At 37.7% G+C, this 15647-nt stretch overlaps 3 protein-coding genes, 4 non-coding genes and 1 pseudogene across 8 annotated transcripts; 4 read left to right on the forward strand and 4 right to left on the reverse strand.

Annotated features, from left to right (window-relative positions):
* The first annotated feature begins 227 nt into the window (after positions 1-227).
* Positions 228-2180, forward strand: LOC18591499 (aldehyde oxidase GLOX pseudogene; annotated as a pseudogene).
* A 1091-nt stretch (positions 2181-3271) lies between these two features.
* On the forward strand, positions 3272-4904 carry LOC18591500 (cell growth defect protein). Of its 2 annotated transcripts, none has more exons than XM_007017659.3 (3): positions 3272-3474; positions 3699-3869; positions 4583-4904. In XM_007017659.3, exons 1-3 carry the CDS (start codon positions 3379-3381, stop codon positions 4598-4600), a joined length of 285 nt encoding a protein of 94 aa, XP_007017721.2. In that variant the 5' UTR covers positions 3272-3378; the 3' UTR covers positions 4601-4904. The 2 variants fall into 2 exon arrangements, with proteins under 2 accessions (XP_007017721.2, XP_007017719.1); XM_007017657.3 differs by having other exon boundaries at positions 3275-3474; positions 4573-4904.
* Positions 4905-6038: 1134 nt separating this feature from the next.
* BPC6 (basic pentacysteine 6) lies at positions 6039-9128 on the forward strand. Its single transcript, XM_007017660.3, has 4 exons — positions 6039-6193; positions 7170-7232; positions 7353-7528; positions 7699-9128. Exons 3-4 carry the CDS (start codon positions 7460-7462, stop codon positions 8638-8640), a joined length of 1011 nt encoding a protein of 336 aa, XP_007017722.1. The 5' UTR covers positions 6039-6193; positions 7170-7232; positions 7353-7459; the 3' UTR covers positions 8641-9128.
* A 261-nt stretch (positions 9129-9389) lies between these two features.
* LOC148761095 (small nucleolar RNA R38) lies at positions 9390-9473 on the reverse strand. The gene has a single exon (XR_016028133.1). It is a non-coding gene; the product is annotated as a small nucleolar RNA R38 (small nucleolar RNA).
* Positions 9474-9581: 108 nt separating this feature from the next.
* On the reverse strand, positions 9582-9674 carry LOC148761096 (small nucleolar RNA snoR20a). The gene has a single exon (XR_016028108.1). It is a non-coding gene; the product is annotated as a small nucleolar RNA snoR20a (small nucleolar RNA).
* A 44-nt stretch (positions 9675-9718) lies between these two features.
* LOC148761097 (small nucleolar RNA R38) lies at positions 9719-9810 on the reverse strand. The gene has a single exon (XR_016028134.1). It is a non-coding gene; the product is annotated as a small nucleolar RNA R38 (small nucleolar RNA).
* A 52-nt stretch (positions 9811-9862) lies between these two features.
* LOC148761098 (small nucleolar RNA snoR64a) lies at positions 9863-9938 on the reverse strand. The gene has a single exon (XR_016028087.1). It is a non-coding gene; the product is annotated as a small nucleolar RNA snoR64a (small nucleolar RNA).
* A 1902-nt stretch (positions 9939-11840) lies between these two features.
* On the forward strand, positions 11841-15632 carry LOC18591502 (bZIP transcription factor 29-like). Its single transcript, XM_007017661.3, has 5 exons — positions 11841-12159; positions 12264-13504; positions 13741-13873; positions 13992-14076; positions 14955-15632. Exons 2-5 carry the CDS (start codon positions 12306-12308, stop codon positions 15221-15223), a joined length of 1686 nt encoding a protein of 561 aa, XP_007017723.1. The 5' UTR covers positions 11841-12159; positions 12264-12305; the 3' UTR covers positions 15224-15632.
* The last annotated feature ends 15 nt before the right edge of the window (positions 15633-15647 follow it).

A 15647-nucleotide genomic window follows, 5' to 3' on the forward strand; every position in this document is an offset into this window, starting at 1 on the left:
TAATTAATGCTTTAAATGTAAAATATTCAAAAAATTTTTGAGGCTAAATATTTTCCTTATCTATTATGATATGAATTAATGTTTTAAATATATAATATAAAATATTTGAAAAATTTTCGGGGCTAAGAGCACAACCCTCCTCCCCTGCTCATTCCTTCTCTCCTTCAAGAGGCATTTATAAAGAGCACCAAGCGGACAGCCTCGAGCAGCAACAATAACATCCCTCAGTACTACTGCAGCAAATAAACCCCATAAAACAAAGGCAAAAACCCCTCCAATCAAACATGTCCCCAACATTTATTTTCTCAATCCTCGTCTTTCAACTTCTCTTTGCCTCACAGCCATGTCACCGTATCCTCACCTCCGCAGCCGACGGCCGGTGGCAGCTTCTACAGAAAAGCATTGGCGTCTCAGCCATGCACATGCAACTCCTTAGAAACGACCGTGTTGTCATGTTTGACAGAACTGATTTTGGCAAATCTAATCTGTCATTGCCAAATGGGAAATGCCTCAGTAACCCAACCAACACAGCTCTCCCAGTAGATTGCACGGCTCATTCAGTTGAGTACAATGTTTTGACCAACGAGTTCAGGGCTCTAACGGTCCAAACCGACGTTTGGTGCTCTTCAGGCGCTATCATGCCTGATGGTAATTTGGTCCAAACCGGTGGTTTCAATAACGGTACACGTAGGGTCAGGGTTTTTAGCCCATGCAGCACCTGCGATTGGCAAGAAATACCTAATGGATTGGCAGCCAAAAGATGGTATGCCACCAACCATATTTTGCCAGATGGCAGACAAATTATTGTCGGTGGTCGCGGACAATTTAACTACGAATTTATCCCTAAAACTGTTGCCGCCAACACGTTCAATTTGCCTTTCTTGTCAGAAACCAATGACCGTGGAGTAGAGAACAATCTCTACCCTTTTGTTTTCCTTAATGTTGATGGGAACTTATTTATTTTCGCTAATAATCGAGCTATTCTGCTTGATTTTGTGAATAATAAAGTTGTGAAGACGTATCCTACAATACCAGGTGGCGATCCTAGAAGCTATCCAAGCACTGGTTCGGCTGTCTTGCTTCCATTGAAGAACTTGAAAGCTCCTGCTATTCAAGCTGAAGTTTTGGTTTGTGGGGGTGCTCCAAAAGGATCTTATCTCCAAGCCCTGAAAGGTAACTTCATTGGAGCCTTGAACACTTGTGCCAGGATGACAATAACCGACACCAACCCACAGTGGGTCATGGAGACTATGCCCATGGCTAGAGTTATGAGTGACATGATTTTGCTTCCAAACGGCAAGGTTCTGATCATCAATGGGGCAGGTTCTGGATCAGCAGGTTGGGAATTGGGTCGGGATCCGGTTTTAAGTCCAGTCATGTACCTGCCCGATCACGAAATTGGGTCACGGTTCGAGACACAAACCCCGACAACAATTCCTCGGATGTACCACTCAGCAGTAGTTTTACTTCGTGATGGGCGAGTTTTAGTTGGTGGAAGCAATCCCCACGCGTTTTACAACTTTACGGGAGTCCTTTTCCCTACTGAACTAAGCTTAGAGGCATTTTCTCCGGCATATATGGATGCTGAATTCAATGATTTGCGACCGACAATCGTTGCTCCAAAGTCAATGTCCGGGATTCAAATCAGGAAAAAGTTAAGTGTTCAAGTGGTGATCACGGGTAAAGTAGATCCAAATTTGGTTTCGGTAACAATGGTGGCACCATCTTTTACTACACATTCATTTTCCATGAATCAAAGGGTGCTGGACCTTGGAAATAACAACGTGACGGCTTTGGGGAATTCAACGTATAACATTGAGTACACGACGCCACGTTCCTATAATCTTGCGCCGGCAGGGTTTTATCTTTTATTTGTGGTTCATCAAGACATTCCAAGCCAGGGCATTTGGGTCAAATTGAGGTGAAGGAAACGCGAAAGCTTCATTCAAAATATCCAAAATAAAGGTTTAGATTTGTTTCTGTCTATATACTTCGTATTATTCTTCTTGACGTGAAATAGTTGTTTTCTTATATTCAGCAATCTCTATAGATTGCTTTCATAGAATTAGGATACCATGTTTTTGTAAACATTGTCCTCTACAAAACAATGTGTATTTACAAAGTTTAATCAAGAAAGGGGATTTGTTTTAATTAATATATTGTTCTTGTCTTCCCTTGCATTTTAACTTTAATTCTAACTTGTTAAGTAGTCATTATGGTTAAATTTATGTCTGGTTTCAAGTTAATTATTTCACAATTCGTACTAATTTGCGCAAAGAGGTGTAAAAGTTTATAATGCATGCAAAATCTTTCTGCAGTCTTAGCTCAAAATCATTCTAATTGATTTCGGCTAAATAAAGCAGATAAACTCATTTTTTCACAACACGTATTTTTGATGTAGAATACATTCAAGGCCATCCATGAGCCAAAAAGGCCATTGAAATAGCCGGTAGGACCATAATGCCTTAATTTCCATATGGAACTCCATATTTTCATTATTTTCATGCCGAAAACATGATTATTGCTGCTGTTTTCTGTTCTTTACTTACTACCGCATTGGTTATGGCTTCAGGATTCTCCATGAAATAGTAGGCCTTTGCACTAATAGCAATAGCAACCAAGACCAACCAAAATATTAATGCGGGGTTGGTTGTTTAGCTCTTGAGGAATCAAAGTTCACGGGCACAAGTTGTTATTAAGGGCCTGCAAATTTGGCTTAATTTCCTCTTAGTAGTTTCCATGAAATGGATCAAGATCAGTAGTTGCCACCATAAACAGAATGACGGGCTCTGTATATTGTGTACGAGAAATGGAAACAGGGACGTGGATTTCAGCATAATAATAGAAACCATTTGAAGTTATAATTTGCAGATAGTTTCTTGAATATAGGTGGAGGACAGGAAGAGTAGGGGCACATGCTGATGCCATCGTTGCGTACAATAGACGATGGACCATCCGGCCAGGGTCACGCTGGCTGCTTTAAGTCTATACTCAATAGACTGAAGGCCCAGCCCACCTGATGCAAAGCATGCAAGCCTGCTTAATAACGGGGAAATACAAGAAAAGAGGAAAGGCTGAAACGACAGCGCCATAAGGCAGAGACCAAATTGGATGACAAACTTAACGAAATTTGACCTAATGGGCAATATCTGAAGAGATGCTAAGCCCAACTTAACGAAATTGGACTTAATGGCGGAACAGAAGAGCTATTAACTCGTTGGTATCCTGAAGCCGAAATGGACTAACTTAGCTAGTTTTTTGAGCCACTGGGCTCTCAAGACGCCATAAGTCCATAACAATTTTTTTTCGCTTAATCGACGCAGCGGCGAGCCAGCAACATTTCCCGGAGGGAACCATCCATTTGGCGCCAGGCCGGACATGGATGGTAGCAGGAGGAAAGGCTACGCGTGGGCAATCTCAGCTGGCCTCAACGCTGCGTTCGCTGCCATTTCAGCTAAATTCTTCTTATCTCCTGTAACTTTCCGATTCCTCAATTTTTTCTTATGCTCCGATCACAGATCTCAATTTCGCTTGCTACTCGTGTTCACGTTGACCTTTTTCTTTTTCTAACTTTTTCATGCAATTAATCTTACATTTATTTATAAATTACCCATGATTTCTTACACGTGATCCCTTGGTTTAAGGGTAATGTTGAGATGGTAACTGATTGGAAGTTGAATGTTTCTTAAAATTTACAGTTGGTTAGATATGGTCTGGTCATAATTTTCAACGTCATCATGTGGGGATGTTACGTTAACAGCTTGAAAGCTCTTTCATCCCTTCAAGCTACAGTTACGAATTTCGCTACTAATTTCCTCACTTCTGGCTTTGCCGGCTCCTTCTTGTTCGAGGAACCATTGTCATTTCGGGTAAGCCAATGAACAGAAATTATGAATTGGTATTATCTTAACAACAATTTCATACATGAAAGAGTCTGCGCCGGTAAATTTAACAGGTAACAAGAACAAGGTGAAGACTTCCATAGGATTAATCAATTGGTTGGCATTGCAATGGTAGTTGTTTAAGACTGAGGATTAGTAAAAGGTTTATGTCTTTAACTGTAGGAGCACTTGATTAATTTGCAATGAACTTGTCAGTAGTTGTGTATAATTGGATGTACTTTGCAAACAGAAGCATGGTAATGGGAAAATTTTCTCTCAGACTCTTGCTTGTTTGCTGGTTTTGGTGGAATGGAAGGTTCCTTTAGATGCCAAAAATCATTCTAGAAATCTTTGAAGTACATTCTTTCTAACATCCAAGCTATGATTAGTTTTGTCAGCCCTCGTCTTTGTTGAAGGAATGGCTTATTTGTAGGCTTTTATTTTGTGTTATGTAGGACAGCCCTTGTGTTTTGTGCTTTATGGTGCTTAAGAAGTTAAGAGGAGGAATTTACATTCAAGCTGTTTGATAAATATTTTCTAGAGTTTTGCTTTTGGGACTAGTTTTTCTGGTATGGAATCAAAACGTTGATATTTTTCTGCTTAAACAATGCGTGGAAACCAAACAAGTACTCATGGTTTTAAGTGTTTAACTCAGTTAACATGTGTATTCTGATGATGAGAGCTTTTTCAGTGGTTTGCAGGTGCCCTGTTCATTGTAATTGGTGTACTTATCCTCAGCAAGTCAAACGTAGAGAGCAAGGCAAACATTGATTAGAGTTTCTGTTAATGATGCTGCATTTAACCTGCTTATTTTTGTAGCTATTAATCTCAGGCTTAGTTATGCTTTTTGGGTTCTTTTGTATGGAAGAACATTTGAAATTTGTTTTAGAAAAACTCTTTCCATCGTCAACCACCAAGTTGCTGGTGCTACGTGTTTCCTCTCCTCGCTCTATGTTTTTCAACAACCGAAGAGATTCTTGCAGTTTTAGCATAAATCAGAATCAGTTGGATTTGCCTTTTTCATCCTATACTTTCGTAATATATAAGTCAGTAATGAAGTTATGAACTAAGCTGGAGATTTGTGATAATCCCCGCATTTGGTTACTTGTGTTTCCAACGTTGATTACAATGTTTAAGATCTTGGATCCTTAAGTCCATGTTGCTTGATGGACCATCATACTTCATTGCAGGAAACATGAATATGAGGAGATAGCATGCAAGTTCATTGATATTGGGGACAGGACACTTGTGTGTCAAAGGTTACACTATTTTCATTTAACTATCCTAAAAAATGTCTGCATATCTGCTTGTGCTGAATTCAAATCGTACCTATTGTTGTGGATCATGTCTATAACTCTTTCTAACCGGCCCTCTCATGAAAGTTGAAGGCGCGGAACCGCACAATCATTGTACTTGAATCGTGAAAAACATTGCTCTGTCCTCTTCTCTGTTCAACAGTAGTAGTAGCAGTATTACTTATAGCAGAGAGACTGAGGAAGTGTGAGCTTAATGCGAGTCAAGTCAACAGATGCCTGTTTTTTTTCATAACATAATCGGCTTTGATGATCTCTAAAATGCAATTCAGAAACTGAAAATGTTGTATAGTGTTTCACATTAATAACCCAGGGAGGGACCCTTGAAGGAATTGGTATTTGCCATAAACGTATCCTGTTGCTGAAGTCATTGTGAGTGTATGTTAGACTCATGTAGGGTACCATAGTCACACACATTCTAGTCAAGAAGCAAAGTAAAAACTAGCAATCATACCTCACTTTTTAACCAAAGATACCCAAATTCGGATCATCATTTCTTCAACTTAATTATATAAAGACGGAAAAACTAAAGAAACTTTTTAGTGGAAGGTAAGCTAATGCTTAGAAATCGTCAATGTTGAACCCATAGCCAAGGGGCCACTGACAATTTGCCACCCGTTTTCCATCAAGGCAAACCAATCCCCAAAAAATGTAATGGGGTACGACAGCGTTTCAGGGCCCTTTTCAGTTTTCAATCAAACGGCTTTGGAGCAGGGGAGAGATCGTAGCGGCTGATCTGGCTTACTTTCTGTGTTGATCTTTTTGCCCACCCGCTGGACTTGACGACAGCAGAAAATCAATAGACCGAGAAAACAAAAGGAAAATGAAAACGTAGAGTGAGACTGAGAGAGGCCAGACAGGGTTAAAAAAAAAAAAACCCTTAGGACACAAAAAGTAAGGAAAAATTGGTTTGTCTTTCCTTCTTCCACTCTACTTTTCCATCTTCCACAAAATTTAAGGTTTTGATCCCCATCTCTTTCCTCTCAAATTCTTCCGCCGGTGAGCTTCTTCTTCTTCTCTTCAATACCCACTTTTTTTTTGTGTGTTTGGTCATCGATTTGGCTTTAAACCCATCCTAATTCTGCTTAGTTTTAGTGTTTTCTGCTTATGCCTTAGCTGGTTTTGCTTTATTTTTTATGGTCGGTGCGTTGCGGGAGCAAGGGAAGCTTGCTTTGATGGGCTTCATATGTTTCACTTCTAGGGTTGTAGGCTTGTTTTATGAAGTGGGTTCTTTAAAATAACTGTGGAAGTGAATTTGGGACTTTTGATTCGTTAGCTTTCAGCTACGAATTGGATGGTTCTGGGGTTTTTGCTATTAGCTTGGGGTTGGAAAAAGTTGTTTGAGTGTTTTGAATTGTGGAAGAATTCGGTCTTTTTAAGCTGGTCGTATAAGATAATTACTGGTCCTTAGTATTATGCACATTTATTCAAGTCTTGCCGGAAACTTTCGGCTGTCATTTTTCACTGGAAATACATATTTGTGGTAGTAAAGTAGTACACTTGAAATATGGTGCGAAAATTCCGAGTGAATTGGATGTTTGAAGGATTGAATAATTGTTACTAATATCTTGTTATTTACAGAATCTATATTCTGATCATGAAAAGTAAACTAAGTGAGGAACAGGGAAGGTGGTGAGCTTACTTGCATTGAATTTAGAATCAAAATCAAACACGAAATACAATAACTAAGGCTAGAGTTCGTTGTATGTGTGGATGTTCTAGACAAGTGGCCTCTAGATATAAGGAGAGGAGATGTTTTTGCCTCTAAAGATTCTATTTTGGGGACCCTTCTGACTGATCAGTATGTTTGATAGGATGGATAGAGTCATAAGGCTGATTTGTTGAAGGCTATAAGCTGGTTGAAAACTAGGATATGAATCTCATGGAACTGATAGAATTGTTCCTAAAATGTTGAAGAATAATTGTTATTTAAACCTTTTTTCTCCATGTTCTTGATGATTTATTTATGTATTAGTTCCTATTCGGGGAAGAGTAACAACTTGAAGATGGGTTTCTGTGCCCCGTACACCTCTCTATGGTAAGTGCGTAGCTTTTTCTATGGGATAATGTCAGTTATTTTCTAATAATTGATGGAGGAATTCTTTGCTATGAATAACAAAATATGAATTGTTCCCCCTTCCACATTTTTGATATGCAGGATCTTCTGCTCCCAAAGTGATGTGATACTTATTTGATTGCACGCATACCACCCCACAGCAGAGTTTTATAACTTTTTTGTGAACCGCAACAATTTCTTGGGGTCTGATGGATGATAGTGGGCATCGTGAAAATGGAAGACTCAAAACAGATCAGTATAGAACAGCTCAGGGTCAGGTATTGTGAGGCCAATTTTTTTTTATGCAGATTATAAATACTTGAAGTGATATAGAATGGCATAAATCATAAATAAATAATCTCCCCTCTGTGATCAATCTGTTCAATTTCAGCATTTTTCTGAAAACTTCTGTCCATGATTATAACTTTTATGACCATTATTGTTGCAGTGGCTGATGCATCAGCCATCAATGAAGCAGATAATGGCCATTATGGCTGAAAGAGATGCAGCTATTCAAGAAAGGAATTTAGCACTTTCTGAGAAGAAGGCAGCTATTGCTGAGAGAGATATGGCATTCTTGCAGCGAGATGCAGCAATTGCTGAGCGAAATAGTGCTATAGCTGAACGTGATAATGCCATAGCAAATCTTCAGTATCGAGAGAACTCATTGGCCACTGGTAACATGCCCTCTTGTCCACCAGGGTGTCAAATCTCGCGTGGGGTGAAGCACATGCAACATCCACAGCAAAATGTTCACCATCTGCCTCACATTAATGAAGCACCTTACAACTCAAGGGAAATGCATTCAAGTGACACCCTACCAGTTACACCAGGTACCTCTGAATCTGCAAAGTCAAAGCAGGGTAAACGAGGAAAGGAGGCCAAGGTAATTGCTTCTAGCAAGAAGGCTCCAAAGCCTCTGAAAAAGGTCAAACGAGAAAATGAAGACTTGAATAAGATTATGTTTGGCAAGTCACATGAGTGGAAGGGTGGACAAGATGCGGGTGGTGGAGGTGATGATCTCAACAAACAGCTAGTGGCAACAAAGTCTGATTGGAAAGGTCAGGATCTGGGATTGAATCAAGTTGTATTTGATGACTCGACCATGGCACCACCTGTTTGTTCATGCACTGGAGTCCTAAGGCAGTGCTACAAATGGGGAAACGGGGGATGGCAATCTTCATGTTGCACAACTACCTTGTCAATGTATCCTTTGCCAGCAGTCCCCAACAAACGACATACTCGGATTGGTGGCAGAAAGATGAGTGGAAGTGCTTTCAACAAGCTGCTTAGCAGGCTTGCAGCTGAAGGTCATGATTTGTCAAATCCTGTTGATCTTAAGGACCACTGGGCCAAACATGGGACAAACAGATACATCACAATCAAGTAGGTTGTTTAAGATATCGAATTGGATGGGTAATGACGAAATAGAAAAGAGGCATTTGATGCTCGACCGCTCATGTGTTCGTCCTTAGTCATTTTAGCAATGGAGGAAAAATAAAGAATATTGAAAATAACCATAGTGAGGATTATTAAGTGGGTAATGCCAACTTATTTTGGGTTTTACTTCAAAGTGGCGCCTCTAATCTTTCTGTCCCTGCTGCTTCGATCCTCTATTAGCCTTTTATGAATTCATGTCTCTGCATTCAGTTCGAGTAAGGAGTGACTGGTAGCTGAAGAGAGGATCAAGGATATGTCCCTTCCCTTTTCCTTTCCTTCACTTTCTTTGCCACATTCAACCTTGGAAACTCATGGGGGTTGTCCACTATGTTGCCTGTAACTCTACTTAATTGTAAGGAAATTGTACCTCAACATCTTAATGTACTCGAATGAAATTTCAATTTATAAGCTTAAGCTATTGTTATATTACCCATAGAATCAACTTGCAAGGGTATTTCATTCTATTTTATTACAAGTTATTGATAGTTTTGCTTGGGATTCCAAATCACCAAAACCAGCCTCGGTTGTTCATGTCATGTTCTTCAGATGTCTGAAACGTTTAATTATCAATTTTAATGTTATTCAAAAATCTTTCGTAACCCAAAATCAATGAGACCAGACATGTAAGACCATTGCAAGAATAGTCAAAACTAAAATTCCTAGGAAACAAAAATCAAATCCTTGTCTTCCATGGTTTCAGTCTGTGTCAGATTACAAGATATCATCATAACGAAAATCAGCCAGGGATAACTGATTTGGAAAATTTTCTCATCATACACAGCACTGTAACGAAACATTAACCACATTTAATTTCCCATCAAATGTTCAAAAGCCGAAAATAAGATGATTCAAACCAGAAAAATAAAAAAAACACACAGAAAATGAGAAACAGCCTCAGACCGTCCTAGTTCATGAGTTTCAACATATTCATGCAGAAACCAAAAGAACTGCATTTCAGAAAGTCTCCATGATTTCATCATTGGCTTCAAGTCTACAACAATTTAAAACCAAAGAATTAAACTTATAAATTCTGCGTCGGATTTCGAAGAAATATCAGCACTTGAAGATAAAAATCAGCCAGGGATAACTGTATATTTCGTACATCTCTTCATCCGCAGCTAATAAACAGTAAGGAAATTCATAAACAAAAGGAAAAAAAATACAAAAAGGAGGCATCAGATCTTCCTATTCAAATATACGAATCATGATACTCGATTTAATATTCGAGTATTCACCAATTCGAATATTTCATCATTTGGCCTCCGTTTTCACCTAAGCCCAATGTAATGAATAAAACAGAAAAGGAAAAAGAAACAGAATTTTCTTCGAAAAAATAACATTGGTGAAGTAAAAAAGGAAGCTACTTGATTAGAAAACCCTAAAGATGAATCAGAATGATGAAGGACGAAGACGCCGACGCTGCAAATGTGGATTAGGGTTTTGGCAATGATGCTCCCGAATCCCGACCTCCTTTTATAATGCAATTTTTTGGTGGGTTTTGGGGATGAGAGTTTGATAAAATTACCCGACGGTCAAATGAGAAGGTCACGGAGAGAACATGGACCTTTTATCGGGGCCTAATAATTGGAGACTAACGAACTGGGCCCAGACACTGGTAGGAGGCTACTCTAACAAACCCTTTAGGTCCAAAATTTTTATTTTTTTAATGCGATCAATGCATATTTAAATTTTGCTCGGATTTAATCATTGTTTGTTTCGTATAGATTTAGTGCATTTAAGATTTTATTTTAGATTAATTAAACTCTTTACAAGGATTGATCTTGATTGACAATAAAATGAGCTTTTCTCTTTACTAACTCTATTAATTAGTGCAAGTTTGGACTATAATTTAATGAACACAAGTCAATTGAAAAAAAAAATTGTTTAATAAAATTATTTTTTATACATAATTAAATGCTTGGTAAAAGACTTTTTATTAGAATATAAATGTATATCAAAACTATAAATAGATGTGGACCATAAAAAAAAAAAAACAAGGTATCAACAACCAAAAATTAACTTTGAGAGGGTTAAGGAGTGATATTAATTATTTTTAATCAATAAAGCATGTTAATGTAGATCTTGTTAGTGCTTGTTTGGTTTGATTTTTTTTTCAACTTATTAATCTCTTAAATGTAAAAGTCATGTCAAATATAAATTTTGAAAAGCTCTGTAAATTTTTTTTTAATAAAATAAAAAAAAACTTCAAAAAAAGTTCCTATGAAGAGCTTTTTCTTTTTTTTTTAAATACAAGAGAATTTTTATTTTTATTTCAAAAATATCTTCATCTATTAAAAATAATTATAATATTACCTTTCAAAAAAAAAACAACCTTTTACAACATTTTTAACTAAAATTATAACTTATAAAAGAGAACTTATAAAAAAAAATTTTATCAAACAATTTCAGTTTAATTCTAAAAGCTATTATTTTTTATAAGAACTTCATAATAGCTTTTAACCTATTAAAAAGTCATGCTAAACAGACTCTTAGTAAGCATTAATAAAATGCTCTTAGGAAAATTATTTAAGTTTCTTTGTATATAAATAAATAAATTTTAATCTATTAAAAATTATAATATTTAACATTAATCTCTTTGTATTAATTTATTTTGATTTATCATAATGCATGATGTCATTTCATCTTATCTACTCATGTAAGTTTTTTTTTTTTGGTAATTTCTTATTTTTCCAAAAAACAGATAAGAAGGTACATTTAATCATGTAAAATTTATTAAAAAAAAATTACCAATACAAGTTAGAATAGTTTAAAGAGCATTTGGTTAGAATTCAAAATCCTAAAGTTTAAAAATAATTGAATATAAATTTGCAACTTGCAAGAAATTCCAAAAAGAGTAATTTTCTTCTGTCCAATTACATGATTACAATTTATTCTTCTAAAAAAATTAAATATTTTTACAGATAAGAATTATGATTTTATGGTATTATTTTGATTGAACAAATAAATAAAAAACCTCAGAAAAAGAAACTTCCGTGTGGCGCCGACGCATTGGTCTACGCCCACGGGGAACCTTTGTAATTACCTTTCCATAATCACGAAATCTAAGAGATAACAAAAAAAAATATAAACAAAATGAAATATTATAATCCAACTCACTTGAAAAATGGCGGAGATAAAGGAGAAATAATCGGGAAAACGCGTAGCTAAAATATAAATTTCTTCTCTATCCTCACGCGTTATTTTCTCACTGACAAGGAAAATCCAGGTTTGTCCTGTAGTGAAAGGGGGAGCTTTTGTCTTAACAAGAACTAAATTTCCGGCAATTCCCCTCCCTTCTCAAGTCTTTGGTTCAGACTTTTTGGACAGTGTAATCACCGCCACATTTGGCTGAAACATTGGTCAATCATTTTGGTTCACTTTGCATATTTGGCCTCGCATTTCCCCCACAAAAACAACCTCTTGTTTCTCTGATTCATTGTACTGGACCAAGCTAGGGTTCTTGAACCAGGTATACATATATGGAAATACATGTTCTTTTCCTTTTTTGTTTCATTGTTAGATTTTGGGGTTTTGGATTTTGATTTAAACTCTGTTTTTTTTTTTTTTGTTTAGTTTGTGTGTGTGTGGAGCAGCTGGAGAAAGCTATGAAACGAAATGGAGGGTATTAGTGAGAGTAGAAGTAATATGCAGAAGCTTCAATCACCACCGTCGAATTCCATCCCTAAGCCACAAAGCAACTTAGATATACCCATTTTCAATGCCTCTCAAATGGCTCCTTCTCCTCATACGCGTTTAAGTCCTGAGAACAATAACAACAAAAGACCCGGGATACCTCCTTCACACCCCAATTACCCCGCTGCTACATCGCCTTACTCACAGATCATTGGTTCTCGTTCCAATTCTCAACAAGGGGCACCGTCTCATTCCAGGTCTCTATCTCAACCCACATTCTTTTCCCTTGATAGCTTGCCCCCATGGAGTCCTCCCCCTTATCGAGAGCCGTCTGTCGCGTCTCTGTCTGATCCTGCTTCTAATGATGTTTCTATGGAAGAAAGGGTAGTCAATTCTAATGTTAGGTCCTCACTTCCTTCACCTGTTGCTAGAGGAGTTAACGAGTTTCGTGTCGGCGAGAGTTCGAGTTTGCCTCCGCGTAAAGGACATAGGCGGTCTAGCAGTGATGTTCCACTAGGATTTTCTGCTATGATTCAGTCTTCGCCTCAATTGCTTCCCATAGGGAGTCGTGGCGTGTTGGATAGGTCAGTTTCGGGTAGGGAGAGTTCTTCTGGTGTGGAGAAACCGATTCAGCTGGTGAAACGAGAATCAGAATGGAGCAAGGATGGGAGTAGTAATGTAGAAGGGATGAGTGAAAGGAAATCCGAGGGGGATGTTGCTGATGACTTGTTCAATGCGTACATGAATTTGGACAGTCTTGAGACATTGAACTCTTCTGGAACTGAGGATAAGGATTTGGATAGCAGAGCAAGTGGCACAAAGACATATGGAGGTGAAAGTAGTGACAATGAAGTGGAGAGTAGAGTAAATGGACATCCAATTAGTATGCAGGGAATGAGTGCTGGTGCTTCAAATGAGAAGGGGGTCAAGAGGAGTGCTGGTGGAGATATTGCTCCCACTGCTCGGCATCATAGAAGTGTTTCAATGGATAGTTACATGGGAAGTCTGCAATTTGATGACGAATCATCAAAGATTCCTCCTGGTAGCTCAGTGGATGCAAATTCGGGCAAGTTCAACCTTGAGCTTGGGAGTAGTGAGTTCAGTGAAGCTGAGATGAAAAAGATCATGGAAAATGAGAAGCTTGCTGAGATTGCTTCTGTAGACCCAAAACGCGCCAAAAGGTGTTGCACATTGCTTCTTCTTCTTGCTTTTCCTTTCTCTTTTTTTTTTTTATTGCTTTTGCTGTTGCATATCTGTTAAGATAATTGTACAAATTATTTAGTTAGAATTATTATACAATACCATCTACCTTATTAGTGTTATAATATAATCCTATTACTTAGAGTTAGACAATGAGGATTAGCTTCTGTATATACCCTTATTTATCTATGTAATCATTCTCATCTATTCATGATAGGATTTTGGCTAATCGTCAATCAGCTGCTCGTTCAAAGGAGCGGAAGATGCGGTACATTGCAGAATTAGAACACAAGGTGCAAACTCTGCAAACAGAGGCAACCACATTATCTGCACAGCTAACAATGTTACAGGTGGGTATAAATTTCTTATATTTGTACCCAATTATTAGACTTTTTTCTCTTTAATTAGCCTGATTAGATACTTAGTTGCTCCTCACAATCTCTTCTTTGTTTGGTCTTCCTTGTTTAGAGAGACTCTGCTGGGCTTACTAGTCAGAACAATGAGTTGAAATTTCGTCTTCAGGCCATGGAGCAACAGGCCCAACTGAAAGACGGTAACATGACTGTTTTTAATATTTACATTTCCAGTCTATTTATTGAGAATGTGCTTGCATCTGCAATACAGGTTGCTTGATCTGAATACCTGGTTGGTATGGCATTGTTTGTTTAAATCTTTGCTATCATCTATTGGTTACTGAATGTCTTGACTCTCACAATAAGTTGAGCTGTATAGATGCATATAGGGTTATTTAAGACCAACAGATATCCAGAACTAATTGGAGAGGAAGGAGGTGGAGGTTTATCAAACATAGGACACATAATGGCCCATTACTAATGGGCAAAGTACACAGGTTTTTCATATGGTATAGATATGGATTGGACAATGTGCAAGAGTGATTAAAACGGGCGTCACACTTTTTAACCATCAACAACACATACATTTGATAACTCAATATTGTTTGAAAATGTTGAATCCCAAGATGTCCTATCTATAGTGTGATGAATTTTTTGGTGTGACAATGAGATTAAAAGAACAAAATGTGACTATGCTAGGCAAGCCATGATTATAGGAGTTGCGTAGATTTTAAAGACTGGCTACCATTGTTTTAATGATGATGATAGTATCATAAGAAAGCCTAAAGAAAGATGTTTGAAGACAATCAAATTGTTTTGATTTCTTCTTTTGATGTGCGGCTAGGTAGTGATCTCTTTTCTTCATTTTGATTATTAGGGAACTATATATTCAAGTATGATTGCACTGGTTAATTGGGTTGCTTTTGATGTTCCTTTTCATTTTGCTAATGCAACTTAACAGTTGATCTAAAATTAACTTTTTAAATATCATGATTTTTGGTGTTGTATAGAATTATGCTAATGATACAGTTGTATTTGAGCTTAAACGTTGGTCTCCTTTCTGGGTTTAATGTGGCAGCACTAAACGAAGCATTAGCTGCCGAAGTCCAGCGACTGAAGGTTACTGCAGCAGAGCTCAGTGGGGAGGCTCATCTTTCAAGCTGCATGGCTCAGCAGCTTTCGCTGAATCATCCGATGTTCCAATTACAGCCTCAGCAACCTCAGCAGGTGAATGTTTATCAGATGCAGCAACAGCAGCAACACCAACAGCCACAGCACAGTCAGCACAACCAGTTGCAGACCCAGCAGCAACAGAATGATGACCCTACTGCAAATGAATCTAAGTGATGACTGGCTGAGTCAAGCATCAGCTTCCATGCAGCTAGATTTTCGCAACAAGAACTGGATTTGAAATATCAGTGATCAAATAGAGGTTTCTATACCTATAAGATATATTTAAGACGTTTCTACACCTATCAGATATATTTAAGAGGTTTCTACATCTATTAGATATATTTCTTCTAGTAAACTTTGACCATTATTTCGTTCGTTGGGTGTGTTGTCATGCCAAGGCAGTGGAGAGTTGAAGCTGAAACTCGTCCCCTGTCGATTCATTTATCGTAGAGACAGAGACAACCTCAAAGCATTGTCTATATATGATAGTTATATTTTGTTTTTTCTCTGCATGTAATGACTGCATATGGCTACAAACCTTGGAATATTATAATAATTTCAGAGACGTTATTAATTACTTGAATTTGATTCTTCTTCC

The sequence above is a fragment of the Theobroma cacao genome, chromosome 8 (genome assembly GCF_053813885.1).
Source record: "Theobroma cacao isolate CCN51 chromosome 8, ASM5381388v1, whole genome shotgun sequence".
Lineage (NCBI taxonomy): Eukaryota > Viridiplantae > Streptophyta > Magnoliopsida > Malvales > Malvaceae > Theobroma > Theobroma cacao.